This window comes from Anas platyrhynchos, chromosome 2 (genome assembly GCF_047663525.1).
Source record: "Anas platyrhynchos isolate ZD024472 breed Pekin duck chromosome 2, IASCAAS_PekinDuck_T2T, whole genome shotgun sequence".
Taxonomy (NCBI): domain Eukaryota; kingdom Metazoa; phylum Chordata; class Aves; order Anseriformes; family Anatidae; genus Anas; species Anas platyrhynchos.
The window spans coordinates 141,328,864-141,344,211 of NC_092588.1; the positions used below are offsets into that span (position 1 = coordinate 141,328,864).

The following is a 15,348-nucleotide window of genomic DNA, read 5'->3' on the forward strand; positions in this document are numbered from 1 at the left end:
TGAAAATGTTCTTGTCTCTCATCACCTGGATTGCAAAACATGATATTAAAAGTTTCACAAAATTGTGAGCAATAGAGCAAAGTGAATGTCCTGACCTTTGTAGACTTTATGGAGTGTGTGTCTGGGAAGAACTGCATACCAGGATGCATTGAAGGACTTTTTTTTTTCTTTTTGGTTTCCAGTTTATGGCACTCATGGTACTCTTTCTGATAAACCCAGACATACTGCTTCTGCACTGCAGACTTGGACCTTCCCTGTTGTTTTACCCACTGTAGTAATGGGTGAAGTTAAGAAATCTTGAAATTAGTTTTCAGATCAGAGGAGCATCTCAGCTGTTACCCAAGGCTTTGGATAACCAAAGGTCTCCTCTGCCAATCAACAAGTCCTCCCTTTGTTGCCCTCTAGCCTTGCTACTCTACTCAACAGAAAGATCTTCAGCTCTTAGCTTCTGAACATGAGGGAGGGAGGGACGGAGACAAGCTTATCTAGCACTTCTCTTTCTGTGTTTTCCATTGGCTCAATTTACTCCTTTTCTAAAGAGAGTGCTTGCATAATTTATCCTTTCGCTACTCTTAGCTGTCTTCTGGGAGCCTTCACATGATCCTTCACACATTTCACAGTTATCTGTGGGGACTGATTTTCTAGGCCTCTTATCTTCACTTGGAAGATATGGCCAGTTTGCCCACACTGTTATTGAGCAACTCCAGGATCCAGAACATGTCTCTTAGTTTCTCTTCCTTGGATTGCCGTGGTATAGAGCTCATGTGCCCGAAGTACACAGGAGGCATTTTGGCATTCCACTTCATCCTTGCCATCAAAATTATCTGTCACTATCTAGGAAGTAGTCAGGGAAGAACTTAAACAACTGCTATGCAAAAGACCAATATTCAAACATTACAGAGAGTTTGATTTCCATTTCAGCAAAGATGGATAATATAACCCAGGGTAGCTTGTTCCTGATCTGCATAAATTTGGGCAACAAAATGGTGTGGTAGCTACCAGAGCATTGCAGCTAGAGCAGCAAGAAAGATACGTGCTGATGTGTGCTGCAATATGACGGGACCTTGCCCAGGTCAGCTTGCTGGCAAGACTAGCAATTAGTTTGCATAGTTTGCATTCCTTTCTTTTCACTGCTATTTATACAGTATTTTCCAAATATATGAAAGAAAAATAATAGATTCTGTTGACCTTTCTAATACAGTATATGAAAACTGTGTTATGTATGATTCTTTCTCAAGGTTTCACGCAGTAACAGATAATTCTGAAACAATTTACTTGATGTGTCTCAGTATGTTTCAGATAATTAGCTTTTTCTTAAATTACTGAGATGACTGAAGTGCAGAGTATAGAGGGACTTTGCATGAGACAGATAAAGGAGCTGAAATCCACATTCATGAGCTCTCGGTTGTGTTTCTCAGTATAGCTTTACCTGCCTTCTTGAGGAAGTGCCTGCCACCAATCCAATGACTGAAACTGCTGCTGTGACAATACTTTAAAGGTCTGTGCAGAATTGCTGCATTCAGTCACCCACACTCACGCTCACTCCCTAGAGCTCTAAGGAAATCCCTTATTTATGTCCAACACCTTTGTTCTAGCAGCCTCAGGGATATAACCTCTGTGCTCTTGGTGCAGCAAATTAAGATGGTAAATTCCAACAAGCCCCATCCCACCTCTTTACTCCCATCTAAAATCCCTTGAAATGACCATGCAGCTTTCAGAAACTAATTTGACTGTGTACATCTGGAATAACCATGCTTGCTTCTTGAAGGTAAAACTTTTTTTGCCACTTTTCTCAAACCAGCCAAGCGTACCTGGCAGTAGGTGCTCTGAATGTTTAGTAAATAGAGAGGCTGAATATTTTTTGTAATTCAGTTGTGCTTGGAAAGGATGAAATGTTCTGTAGCCTGGAGAGTACGTGTGCATGTGTACGTTTGTATGTAGGTGAGACTGCTGCTCTGAAGTTTTTACAAGGGTTGTTCTTCTAAAGAAAGTCTTACAAGAAATGAGCTAGAGTTGCCTCATGCTGTGTGTGGTTTTTGACCTTGCCTGTTTTTTTAAAGGACCAGAGAAAAAGGGCAGCTTGAGGAAAGAAACTTAACTTTGCAGTCTGAAGCATCCCACAGGTTTGTTCCACCAGTTCCCAGGGATGTGAAAGCAGGTGAAATAATGTATGGGGCTGCATAGCGGTCTGCATCCAAGCTGTCCCCCAGCAGCTGTGCCATGCTGTGTCTCCAGTGCTGCAGACCTCAGAGATGATGTTTTGAGCCCACCTGAGAGCCAAACTGCCTCAGGAACCAAGGCTGCTTCCAAAGCAGTGTCTGGATCCGTGCTGCTCAAAGCATGGTGCCACCTACACCCTCTAGGCTTCTATTTCCTGTTCTGGTTTCAGGATAGGTTTCCATGAATGCAGACTAGAGGATCTGCTGATATTTTGGAGCCCATGAGCAGAACAGGGAGCTTACAGAAACACGCGGAGTCTCTAAGAGACAGCCTTTCATGGCCTGGTCCTGTTAGACCAAGGGAATGGCTTCCCCATTTAAAGTGTTGGGACTGCGCAGAGACAGCAGCTCCACCAATGGAGGATTTACTTTATTACCAGGGCTTGATATTACGTGGGACTTGGCAGCCAAGTGACAGTGTGCGCTGGGAGGCAGAAAAATACTCAGAATAAAATCCTCAGGCAAGTGGTGGGCAGGCTGTCAAGCTGACTGAGTGAACCATAAAAAGAAGCGAGTAGGTGCCTGTTTCCAAACAGCAGTGCCGTATGAATGGCAGCACTCGGGGGAGCCTGTCACTGGGAGTAGAAAGGGCTGCGAGTGGAAAAGTGTCAGATGGAGAAAAATGGAGATGTATTAAGAATGCATAGAGGAAGGGCCTTGCTGCTCCTGGGGTCGTGCTGTAAAGGGTTAACCCTAACAGGGACGCCTGGGCCTGCCCAGCACAGAGGAGGAAGGCCACAGGGGCTTGGAGAGGCCTTTTCAATGCTGCTGTTTTCTTTTTTTTTTTTTTTTTTTCCCTTTGCTGACAAAAGAGTGAGGGATTTTTCAAAGGTATTAGGTAACAAGGCTCCAGACTACACTTCTTCATGCACCAGAGGGTTCATGTTACACAGTTACCTGAAGATAAGCCAGCACTTACATACCCTCTGTGTCTGCCTATCTCCTTGCAAAAATAGTCATGGTCTTTGGTCTTAAAGTAGATTTTAAAGTTGTAAAATTTATCTGAGTTTTTTTTTCCTTTTATATTACTCAAAGTTTGCTTCTTTTTCTGTTTCTTGAGAAATGGTTTATTGAAAGAGTGATGTTGTATTTTCCAGCCTGCTGTCCTGAGACGTATAAAATCCAAGGGAGATCTGTGAAATTTAAAACCGTACCGCAGTCAGAAATTGAGGGGGAAAAAAAAGCCTCCAAAACCTTGTTATTATTTCATAGGTGTTTCTGAGCATGTTGAAAATGCACTGAAAAAAGATGAAGGATTTCAAATCTGCTTTGTCAAACACATTTTCTTGGTTGGTGTCCTTCAAGATACTGGTTACAGGGCCATTAAGTGTACTGGAGGCTACTGAAGAAAACTGGTCCTTCTAGAAAGCATCCTGTAGGTTTTAAAGGTCAGGGACTAAGGGCCCTGTCAGATCTTCTTTTCAAGTCACATAATGGTAAAGATGATATAAAAGGAACATCTACTTTAATCATGTTCACTTTTCTGTGAGGCAATACCGTGGTTCCGTGTTAGAAGTAAGTACAGTGCATAGCTTATATAAACGATTATTTCCAGGCTGCTTATTAGAACATATATGCCTAATGATGCAGAACATGCCATTGAACGCTACCAGGCTTTTAAAATAACCTAGCTTTTTTACCAATCTGATTTTCTTTTTCATATTAATGTGAATGTCGGGATTAAGTTATTAAAATATTCTTTTTTGTTTGTTTGTTTTGTTTTTTCTTTTCAGACCAGGGAAAACACAGTTTGCATGTAACATCACTAGACGATGCAGAATGTCTCCGATCTAAGGAGCTGCTTTCGACTCCGAACAGTCACACTCCTAACTCCAAGTCCTCCCGCAACATCCCTCGAAGACATACAGTAGGTGGCCCTCGCAGTTCCAAAGAAATACTGGGAATGCAAACCTCGGAAATGGACAGAAAGAGAGAGGCTTTCCTTGAGCATCTGAAACAGAAATATCCCCATCATGCTACAGCAATAATGGGACACCAGGAGAGACTGAGAGATCAGGTATGAGAGTAAAATTCGTATCTTGCTTTTTGTTAAACAATCCTTTTAACTTCTACAAAACTGAATGTTACCTCACCATAGAAGGTGAGAATGTAACAAAGCATAAACAGATTTTTTGTTTGATGTAGTTAGAGTTCAGTTTCTCCCTTGAAATCTGAAGAAACAAAAATCATGACCAAACTATTTAATATTACCTTGGAGTTGTTTGTTGAAACTGACATTTTTTAGGTGCTTTTAATTTTTTTGCAATATACAGGGAGAAAGTGATGAAGGTGAGACTCTTGATCTTAGTACATCGCTCTCCAAATACTTTTCACAGCTGAGGGGAAAATATGGAACAGCTGTTAACTTTTGTTACATTTTCAGTATTGGCACCACTGCCCAAGAGAAAAGAAAATATCTGAAGACCTTGTCTGTATGCTTTATCTGGCTCTGTTACCCTTTCATTTGCTTTCTTTTCTATTTTTGAGTCTTTTAATACAGAGTGGATGTATCCACAGGTATCTGCCTCCTCCAAAGTGTCTTGAGATCAACATCAGTCTGCCAGAAGCATACCTTAAGGTGGTTTGCCTTTTGCCTGCCTGCAATTGCTTTTCAGCAGTGCGAAGTAGATTCAGGGTCAGAGAAGACGTGACATGTTGATGTATTTCTCCGAACAGGTGGAGGTTGCTGTCACACTGACCTGAATTCAGAGAATGCCAAGCAAGGGACTGTTCACAGCATGGCTCTGGTTTTGGGTGCAAAGTTAGAGTTTAATCTGTTAAACCTTACAGACAATCTACATTCTATTCCATAATACATTTTTTCAATAAACTAGCAGAATTTAGACTTCACTCTTAAAAATCACACATCCATTATTCTCAGTTTAACAAATGATCAACAGCACACCTGTTAAAAGGTTTTTTTTCCCCTGATGTTTTGTAGGTATTTCAGCACTGGCAGCAAATTAATTGTAAGTAAGGAATAAAAACAGGTTGGCAAAATATTGTAGTCTGTTATGGGAGTGCTTACTGAATTCCTAGCATCTTTTGAAGCCTTCCAAGCCTTTGGAGATCAGAACAGTTGTCACTCGGTACCTCCCCCTTACAACTCCTCTTTGACGGGGTCTCTAGAGATCCCAAGTGCTATCCCTGCTTAGAGCACAACTGCTAGAATCCATACGTACCCTGATAAAATTGCTGAAGACTTCAGCTCTAACAAGGATGATCTATTCCTTATTTTTAAAACAGCTTCCCTGCTTTCCTTTGAAAGTCTTGACACCCCCCCCTTATCTCTTTCATGAACTTTAGTGACTGTGTGGAATGTGCTGGGTGGTGGATAAAGATAGCATACAAATTAAATAAAGGGGGTGGGGGTTGAAATTCGGAGATTAGATCTTCTGGAGTCATGTAAATATTTAGTTCCAGTGTTGCAGACACTGCAAACCCAGTTTGAACAGCCTACAGCATTACACCCTACACATTTTGTAATTTGATCCTTTTCTGAAGGCAATAAATTACAGAAGGAATGCAGTAACTGTTCCTGCTATTTGTTTAAAATGTGTCGTCCTTGCTAATTTATTGAGGGTAAAATTATGTGAATGTCTCCTGCTTCTATTTTTTGATGATTGGATATATGTACGGCATGTAATAAGTGTGAGCTTTAAAACAAAATTACTTTAAGATTACCATTAGAGTATCAGACTATCTTTCTTGGGCATGGGAAAGACTGAAGACTCCATCCATTCAGCATAACTTTAAAAAATTGTAAACTGAACTGAAGCCATGTTAAAAACATAAATAAATGTATCCGGTTGATTGTAAGAAATTTGCATAGTTGAAATGTGTCAAATGTCTGACTCATCAGATACAGTAACAGATTGTTATGGTCATGGCCTTGCAGCTCTGAGGTTTTTTTCTTACGATTTGTATCTATGCTTGCACACCTGTGTGTCTGTGTATGTGAGTACAGGTAGGAGTATGTGTATACAAATATGTATATATGAATGTATAACGCAGTCTTACTTAGCAGCTTCGTGAAAAAAAAAACAAACATAACTTTGCTTTTAAGAGTGTGTATGTGTGTATAGCACAGAGACTTCCTTTTTAATTTCCATGTATGTGTATGTATGTGTTTAGCAGGGATACAGAAGACACAAACTGCATACACGTAGTAAGTATGCATGTGTATCATACATACGTCACGTACAAATTTGGTGAGATGTGTGGGAGGACATGAATTTAAATGTCACTGTTAAAAATAATTTTCTAGGCTGCTTTGCTCTCTTCTTTTTTCTCAGCTACTCCAGTATCTGGCATCATTATCCATGGTGGGAATTTCCCCACTGTGAAAGATCTATCAGGGTAGTAGCCAACACGACACTATTTTCTAATCTCTGTGTCAAACAGTGCAGCTGGAACATGAAATATCCCGGTATTTACAGTCAAGAGATTGTCCCTTGGATATCATGTCATTTGTCTTCTAGGTTGCTCTAAACCCTGACAAGTCCATAACCAAAAAAAATGGGCCAGAAATCAAGATCGGTAATTGTTTCATTTTTGTGAGCTTTCTTCTCAGGTCTGTTTCAACCATCATATCTGAGTATAGCAAACTGACCCCTAGTTTGCAACAAGTAAACATTAGGGGAAAAAAAATGTGTTTGATGTTGTCAGGTCATATTGTATCACCTCTGCCAGCAAGGTCAGCTCTGAACATTGTACGTATCTTCCACTACGTATTAATGGTTTCCTCCAGGCTTCGTTTATTCAGATAAATCCCTCCCTGGATGTGCCTCCTTGGGACCCATTTCTACCCTGATAACCTACCACAAATCAACAGTACAATCACAGCCAGGTAAAATGTCAGCGAGGATTAGTAATGGTTAGCTAATGTGGTGACCTGAAACCTCCCAGCTGTGCACACAGATAGTCTCTTCCCCACCCCACAGGTTTGCCATCCTGCATGTGGTATCCTATCCTGGAAGGAAAAGCTCGTGGAGACAAGGGCTGCCTTTATTTGTGGAAGGGCTTTGGGATATGGTTGCAAGGCAAATAACCTACCGCTGTGTAACAAACCAGGGGGTGCCCCCCAGCCTGGTGGTTTTTCTTCACACCGTGCTTTGTCCCCTTGCAAGCCAACCCCATGGCTGGGCACCAAAGCACCCTCCACCTGCACGCCTGAAGAGACGAGGAACAAAATCCTTTTATTTACATAGGTAATGCAAGCTCTGGCAACAGCTTCGGACACCACGCATCTGCCAGGTCTGCCTGATCTGTGTTGATGAAAGCAAGGCGCTGACATAATCTTCAGGAAAGCTAGAAAGAAAAAAATAAGAGAAATAGAAAGGTGGTCCTGTGAAGTTCAAGCTAGGGTGGATGGTCTGCTGCTGCGCTGGGGCAGGCTGTGGTCACCCACCCAGGTTGGGTGAGCCCGGTCAGCCCAGGAGAGGGCTGAACAAGTGCAAGAGCGGGGCCAGAAGCTCTGGGGATGAAAAAGAGTTTGCGATTAAGAGGTTAAAAATGCTAACCTTGCCATGGGAGGGGGGTAATCCCTGCCGTGAACCTGTTTTACAAGTCACCTCGGTAAGAAAAAAACCTTTCTGAGGGGCAGAGAGCAAAACCGAGCATGGAGAAGTTTTTCTGAACCAAAGCTTTTGAGCGTGCCTTTAGAAAAGGAGTTGGAAGATGTTTGCCGCGCATTTCTTTTGTTGTTTAACCAGGGAAACGCACTGCAGGACTGCGGGACAGGATGAGGAAGGGTTGTGAATGACTCAGCCTTTCAGCCAGGGCTCTGTGAAGTACAGATTCATTGGCAAATAAAATCAGATTTCTGTCAAGTTTAAAAAAAGAGGGGGAAAACCCAACAACCAAACCCTCCCAGCACGTGCGCAATGCCGAGTGCCTAGAAAATGGTGGTTGGTGTTTTTTTTTGTTGTTGTTGTTGCGTTCAGTTAGGTCTGAACATGACAGGTAACTCTGGCATCTGGGCAGGTGTGGTTAAGGTTTCCGTGGAGATTCATGATGTCATGCTTGATAGAGCATGTCAAGGCAGCTAATTTCACATGTAGATGTGCAAAAAGTCCCATAGGCCAGGAGTGAGCTTTATGCAAATACCAAAGTTACGCTGCAAAAGGGTGAAAGAAAATACGGCTACGAGATGGAGTGCCTCTTACCTGGCAGCTTTCAAGGATTATTACAGACTTCACCATAAATTCAAACTTTTGGAAGTAAAGGAGGAGGATTTCTGACCGTCTCCCTGGCCTCACCTTTGGGATCTTACGTTTCGGTAAATAAGTCTTTTCTCTCTCTGCCCCCACTGCAAAAAAAAAAAAAAAAAGGCTTTTGAAATCGTGGAGTTTGCTTCACCACGTTGCTCCTCCTGGCAGCAGGGCTGAGTCAATAAAGCAACTTTTCTGGCACGGCACGTTCCCTTTTCTCTTTCGAAAATGAGTTCTTTATTGAATGAACTGAGAATTCGGAATTATTTGAGAGGTATTGTAAAGTATTATGTTGATTATGTGAATCATGCTGCAAAAATGTCCTAGGTAGTGTTTTGGAGGAGAAACTAAGAATTGAGACACTGTATTTATTTGTAGATTATTGCCAGATGTCTCTCCTTTAACTGTTAAAATAGAATCCTAAAATTACAACAGCTTTTATTCCAGCATTTGAGGTCTGTAAAAATACTGAGGGTTTTAAAAATTTGTTTATTTCTTTATTTTTATAGATCATAGTATCACTTGGTCAAACTGAGTATGTTTTGATATCCTAGGGTAAATCTGAAGCATTTCTCAATAGATTGTTCTTGGGCAAAAGTACATCTTGTAAAGGGCAAGCATATTTCAAGGTAAAAGTCTAGCAATAGAAATTTTTATAGCTAAAACCAAAAGTTTGTATGGGCAAAAGGTGATATTATCAGTTCCCCTAGAGAGAGAATAAAGTCCCTGTGTTCTTTAGGAACCACTCTTGTGCTTACATCGACCCAGACAGATGAAGTAAACATCAGTACCTGAGGGGTAGCCCCCCCATTGACATTGCTGTGCTTTAAACGTGAAGCAGGTTTAGTTTTCTTGGTCCAAATCGCTCAGTTTGGAAGGGGTTAGGTTTAGGTGGGAGGGGGTGGGAGGTGGCAGTCACTAATGTCCAAGCTTCAGAAGGTGAACAGAGAAGAAACGTAGGTTCTGCCTAAAGGCACCTGAGAAATGTAAACTTGAAAGAAACTTCAGTTCGGTGTAAATCCTCAGTAGATTTAGTAAGAAGGCTGCAGAATATTGTAAACACATTATCTAATTCCAGGTGAAAAAACAGTGTATAAAGAATTTCTGACGTTCTGCATTGCTTGATCAGGGAAGGTAAAATAAACTTTCTCAGAACCTGTATTGATTATTAAAAATAATGTATTTGAAAGGAGTACAAAGTGAAGAAACCACTAACTAGGGCTTTATTGTTTTGTTTTTCTTTTCATTTTTCTCCTCATGGCTCTTTTGCTTTCACACCCCTAGATTATATCTTGAAACCAAGCCAGTAATGGGAATGTTATAGAATTAATTTCAATTTAGCCTTTCTGTAGAAGCCTGAGTGTTAATTATTTAGTACTAGAATATGTACAAATGGCAACTTATCAAATGAACTGGCATATTTTCCATTTGTTACATTATTGGTGGTTGATGCCATGGAATATGGTAGGGAGAAATTGATTTAGTGTTAATATTGTGTTAATACTTACCTGGTCTGTACTGATAAAGTTAGGAAATGACATTTGATTTTAAGATGTACATCATATTTGTGAAGAATGTGATTTTATTCTGAATATATGTTTCTGCTGATCTTTATTGATAAGAAAGTCCATTTCATTGGATTATGGATTCTCATACTACCTTGCATAATGGGTTATCCAAAAATGCCTATTTTTGTCTGAGAGGTCAGTGCTGTGCAGACAGATGTTATTGGTATTTCAGCATAGGGTGTAGTTTTTTTTTTGTTGTTTTGTTTTTTTTTTTTTTCAGTAAGATGTTTCAGAAGATTTCTGTGAGCTCCCACTTCTCTGCAGAAGGGTTACTACCTTGCTTCTCGAATGAGAAGACGATTCCCCCTCCTCCCCAGTTAGTCTTTGTAAGCCCCACGGAGCATGTTTGGGAATGAGGGACCCTCCCCAGCATCTGCACGTGTCCCCTGTCTCATGTACCATCTGGTGCAACAATTTACTGCTTTCCAGTGCCTCAGTGGTAAGGGCAATTGCTCCTTTTTACATTGTTAAAAGTGCCTAAGTAAAGCCATGAAAATGAACATAGGAAACATGATTGCAAGCTTAAATCTCTGCTGGAATCCAAGCCCTTAGCTTTTGTTTATGGAAGGACATGAGATGACACGTCCATTTGTTTTGAGTTGAAACATGCTCTTTAGCCCCCAGATAATGCCGCGATTGCGAGATACTTATAAATAGCTAGATAGATAAATGAACAAAGGGCTGGTTCATTAGGGTTTACTTTGTATTCACCATAAATGAAAATGGTTGAGGAGGACAAATGTTCCTAGTAGAATGGCTCAGTGGAAAGTCTTTCAACTTTGTATTTTAAAAAAAGTAAAGCAAAAGTATATATTAAACTACTAGCCCTAAGGTATCTCTTGGTATAAGTGGAGTTTAACTAGAATAATAATAGTCGCTTTGATAAACAAGTTCCTTCGTGTATATCAATCAGTTAAAAGTAATAATAATAAAAAAAAAAAGCTGTTCTTTAAAACAAAACAAAACACACAATAAAAAAACAAACAAACAAAGCAAAGCTGCAAAAAGGCTAATAAAGCAATTCCTTTTTTTCTTCCCTCCCTCCCCCCATGCAAATCACACACCGGAGCAGTTACTTTGCCCCAACAGGATCAGTAGCTTTTCTTCTGTGGCAACGCCTCTGTATTTTAAGTAACATGTGTTGTTTGTAACTCAGAAGTCCAGGGTGGTTGTTCATATGCTTACCTTTGTTCATGTGAGTTTTGTACATACATTTTTCTAACCTAATTTTATGACAAAGTATTTTTAGAATCCTTTGTATCCGGCTGACTGAATAAAAGCATGCAGTGAGCTTCTTTTAGTACTTAGATCTAGATCCAATAAAGAATTTAGGACTTAGTTCTCTGTTAAAGCAAAATTCAGGCAGCTTCATTCAAGAGCTATCCATGGAAACCTCTCCCAGTTATTGCAGACACCTGAGATTCCTTAGGTTTCTGAAATTTAAGCTTTTCTGGCAAAAAAATAAAATCCAGAGGTGTTTATAGATGTGTTTTTGCACATACTCAGTTCAGTCCTGGTGCTTTCTGAACCGCTTTTTTAGGTGACTGCCAAGTGCACAGAAACAGGCAACAGAGGCTCGTTTGGTGGACATGGTCTGCATAGGACTAACTCCTTCAGTGGCAGTGGATGGGGGAGTCCACATCCTGCACAGGGACCTGGCAGTGACCACCACAGTGGGAGAGGCACCTCCTGCCTTCCCTGACCCTGTGCCTGAGATCCTTATTCCTCTGGGAAGGCTTGGAAGAATTTGGGATAGGCAAACCCTGCATTTTCCCTTTGAAGTTGAGCCCCTGGGCAATGACGTCTTACAGGGCTCAGTCTCAATAGCTGTGTGGTTAGCTCCCCTGGCCAGCTGCTGAATAAACCTCATTACTGGGCTGCAGAATTGAGCTTCATGCTCTCCCTGGCTGTGAGGACCTTGTGCTCCTTTCTCCTTGATGGCAAAGCTTCAGGAGGCAGTGGTAGAGAAGCCTTGGCCCTGTGCTGCAGAAGCCTGCTTATTAAGGCCTACTGCCCAGAGGTGGAAATGAGGCTGCTGAGCTTCCCTCAGGCCAAGGCAAGTTCAATCTGCTCCTTTACATATCCGGCAGAGGTGGAGTGGTGTATGAATGGTGCTTTGCCGCTGCTTCCTTTTCCAGCTCTGCCTTTTAACCAAAGCACCTGAGGTTGCTGTATTTCGTGCCCAGCTCAGAGATGAATGGCATCGGAGACATCCTCAAGAGTGCTGTTACAGGGCTCGGCAGCAACCCCAAAGTTAATTTCAAGCCACTAATTTGCTTGCAAGAGCTCCAGGAGTTAGTGGTGGAAGAGAAGGTGCAGACGTTTTAGGCCTTGCTGTTACTGAGCTGGCCCTTCCCTGTCCTGCATTGTTCTGGAAGTGTTACGGGAGGTATCGGGATCACTCATTTGGTGGATGAGGAGACTCACAGGTGAAAATGTTTTGCGAGGGCAACAGACCATGAGGGTGGTAGAGCTGAGGTTACAGTGTAGGTTGCCTCGTCCTTGGTCAGGACTTCTTTCTGTGGCCAGTGATCAGCTTCAATGTTTATAAGAATATTTATTGTGTGCCGGGACTTGCAAATGGTTATGAATGTGCTTTGGCTGTTGTCTTTGCAGCTGAATAGACCTATTAGCTTCCCACTGGAAACATTTTTGTGCTCTTTGCACGTTGTCACTTGGGAGGGGAGCACGTATTTATGTCAGTCATTAGCAAAGTAAATGCACCTCTGGACCATTGCTGCTGCATTACAGCATTTTTCAGTTGATTTTCTAACAGAGGCAGATTCCACTGAAGTCACCTGATTAACTTGCTTGGTTTAACCATAATCCCTGTGATTTAAATCTCTTTTCTGGGCTCAAATCAGAGAACAAGAGTAAATAAGACGAGCAAGTCTCTTACGAACATTCCAATTTCCTCTCCCTGCCAGTGAGTTGAGAAAAAGTGCTACGGTTAAAATGGCAGCCAACACCTGTGGCTCTGGCAACATCCACTGAGGTGTGTTTTTAACATTCAGTGAAATTGTGCCAGTTCAGTAAATTCGGAATCAAGTGGTATTAAATTTTGCATCTTGATGCATCAAGCCAACAGGGGGGCTTCTGTTGGGCGAGATTTGTTTTTAGAATCCTTGTTTAGAAGGGTCCTTTTTTTTTTTTTTTTTTTTTTTTTTTTGGTTTTCCCTATTAGTTACTACTTTTTGTGCTGTTGTATTTTATGTGGTCTCTTGTGCTATGGATTTTAATGATTCCATACATTCACATGAAAATTGCTGTCTTACTTAGCACTGAGCATTGCCATTTGTTTAATTTTAGGTTTTCACTATTTGGTTAGTACGGTCACTTAAAAGAAAGAAAAACATGTCTACAAAAAATCAGCTATTAAAGAGAGAAATAGAGAAGCTATTCTGTTGGGTCACATCTGAAATCCACAGAGACCAATGATGTATTTTTGTTAGTGGCTTCTGCCATGGCTTCTTGAGGAGGGTCTTAACAATCTCTCAGGAGGTGGATGGTGGATAATGAGCTGTGCATGTCACAGGCGTTCTGTTCCTTAGTAGTTACAGATTATTTTGTCCCACCACTTGAGATTTATTTTATCTTTAGAAATGTTATTCAGGTTAGTCGTTAGACTGGATCTTCTTGATACGTGTGAATGTCCAGTCCTGACTCATACTGCTAAGTTTTTGACTTTATTATGTCTTATGACAGTAAATTTCAGAGCTCAACTGAGAAATTTTAAGAATATTTTAACCTTTCATAGTTTTTAACTTCTCACATTTACATTTAGTCGACCATCTCCATGCTCTTATATTAATTGAATTCAACATAGAGTAATTAATTGTAATTCAATCAATTAAATATTTTTTTTCCAGTCTGTAGGGAAGAGGTCTGCCTTCTAAGGAAAGAGAAACTTGAGGAAGGCAGCAAGGGAAAGAAGTAAACAGTGAGAAAACAGAGTTAAAACATTTTTTTTTTTCATATTGGAAAGAAGTTGAGTGATTCTAAATTTTACTTGGTATGTTCACTTCTAGAGACACTTACTGCTAGATGAACAAGCAGAAGGCTTTTTCAGTTTGCTCCTATTTTGTGAGTATGTGGGTGTCTAAAGTCTGGAAACAAACTTGCTGTCAATGTCTATGTATGAGCTTTGGGCTTTCTTCCACTGTGCTTTGAAAGCATAATTTTAGCTGCATTTATTCATTTGTGGCCCTATTTTTAGTAACACAAAATACCATACATCAGACTGCTGTAATTAGTAATAAATTACTCACAGAAGGAACAAATATTTGACTTTGATTAGAATAAGTAAGAAGAAATGTCATTTATTTGTCTGAATAAATAATTGAATGGCATTGGTTGGTTGATTTAAATAAAAGTAAATAGTGTGTGGAAGCAAGAAGAATTCTTTAACACAGTATAGAAAAACAATTAAAAACATACAGGTAACATAAACACTTCCATTAAAATGTGTGCCTGAAAAACTAGGATATTTATAAAAATCCTTGTTTTGATTTCCTATTTTTTTTTTTTTTTAGGAAAAGCTGTTTGATTTCATATTTTTTAAAATAAATAAAACACAAACAATAATTTCTTTTTTTTTTTTTTGCTTTAAAAAGCACACACCAAAATCTCACAGATGTTCTGGGTTAATTTGACTCTTTTATTCTGCATATTATGCATTCTTTTTTTATTAAAAAAAAAAGGCAAAAAAAAAAAAGCAAAAAAAAAAAAAAGCTATATCCTATTTAACTTGCTTAATAGCTTTGCAGTCATTGCCATTAAAAAGACAATATTATTATGTCCTAGCTATTTCCTAGGCAGGGATGTGGGTGAACCTCAGTGATCTCTGCACTTGGACTGGAGTCACAGCAGTGTCGCAGGTACCAGTGTTTGGCAGTAACTACTGGCAGCGTTTCGGGGGGTTGTTTTTTTTTGCTGAGGATCCCTGTTGTTTCAGCTGGTTTTCAGCTGCTCATCCAAGCTGCCATCTCTTTGGCTAGTGCAGCACGAGAGCTGGGGTGCGAGCAGGGTGTTGCCTGCTGCCAGCCCCTGTCATGCTGTGATCATCATGCAGCACAGCCTCTGCTCTTACCATCGGTGAGCAGTGTGGTGTCAGTCAAGGGAGAACTTAAATGAAAACATGTGATAGGAACAGCGTCAGAAGCTTTCTGGAAATCAGTGCAGAACTTCTCCCTTCTGAACATTGCAAAAGGGTGGGGTGGGATGGGGTGAGGAGGAGCAGATCACCAAATGTTTCTCTTGGCCCGAATGCTGCTCATATTCATGTCAGTAAAAATGTTCCTGTCCACTGGAGCAAAGCTGGCTCGAACCCATGGCAGGTTGTCCTACTGA

General features: G+C 40.6%; 1 protein-coding gene across 24 annotated transcripts in view; it reads left to right on the forward strand.

The window, feature by feature from the left end:
• KIAA1217 (KIAA1217 ortholog) overlaps positions 1-15,348 on the forward strand; it is a 370,266-nt gene that overhangs the window by 181,976 nt on the left and 172,942 nt on the right. For 21 of the 24 annotated variants that reach the window (XR_005263321.2, XM_038174595.2, XM_038174602.2 and 18 more), the window contains one exon: positions 3,953-4,236. Coding sequence is in view for 20 of the 24 variants with exons in the window: in XM_038174595.2 (XP_038030523.2) it covers positions 3,953-4,236 (284 nt within the window). In the remaining 4 variants the exon portion in view is untranslated. Of the gene's footprint in view, positions 1-3,952; positions 4,237-8,306; positions 8,500-8,685; positions 8,706-15,348 lie in introns of those variants that run through there. The other 3 variants (XM_038174606.2, XM_072033704.1, XM_072033705.1) reach the window with 3 other exon arrangements.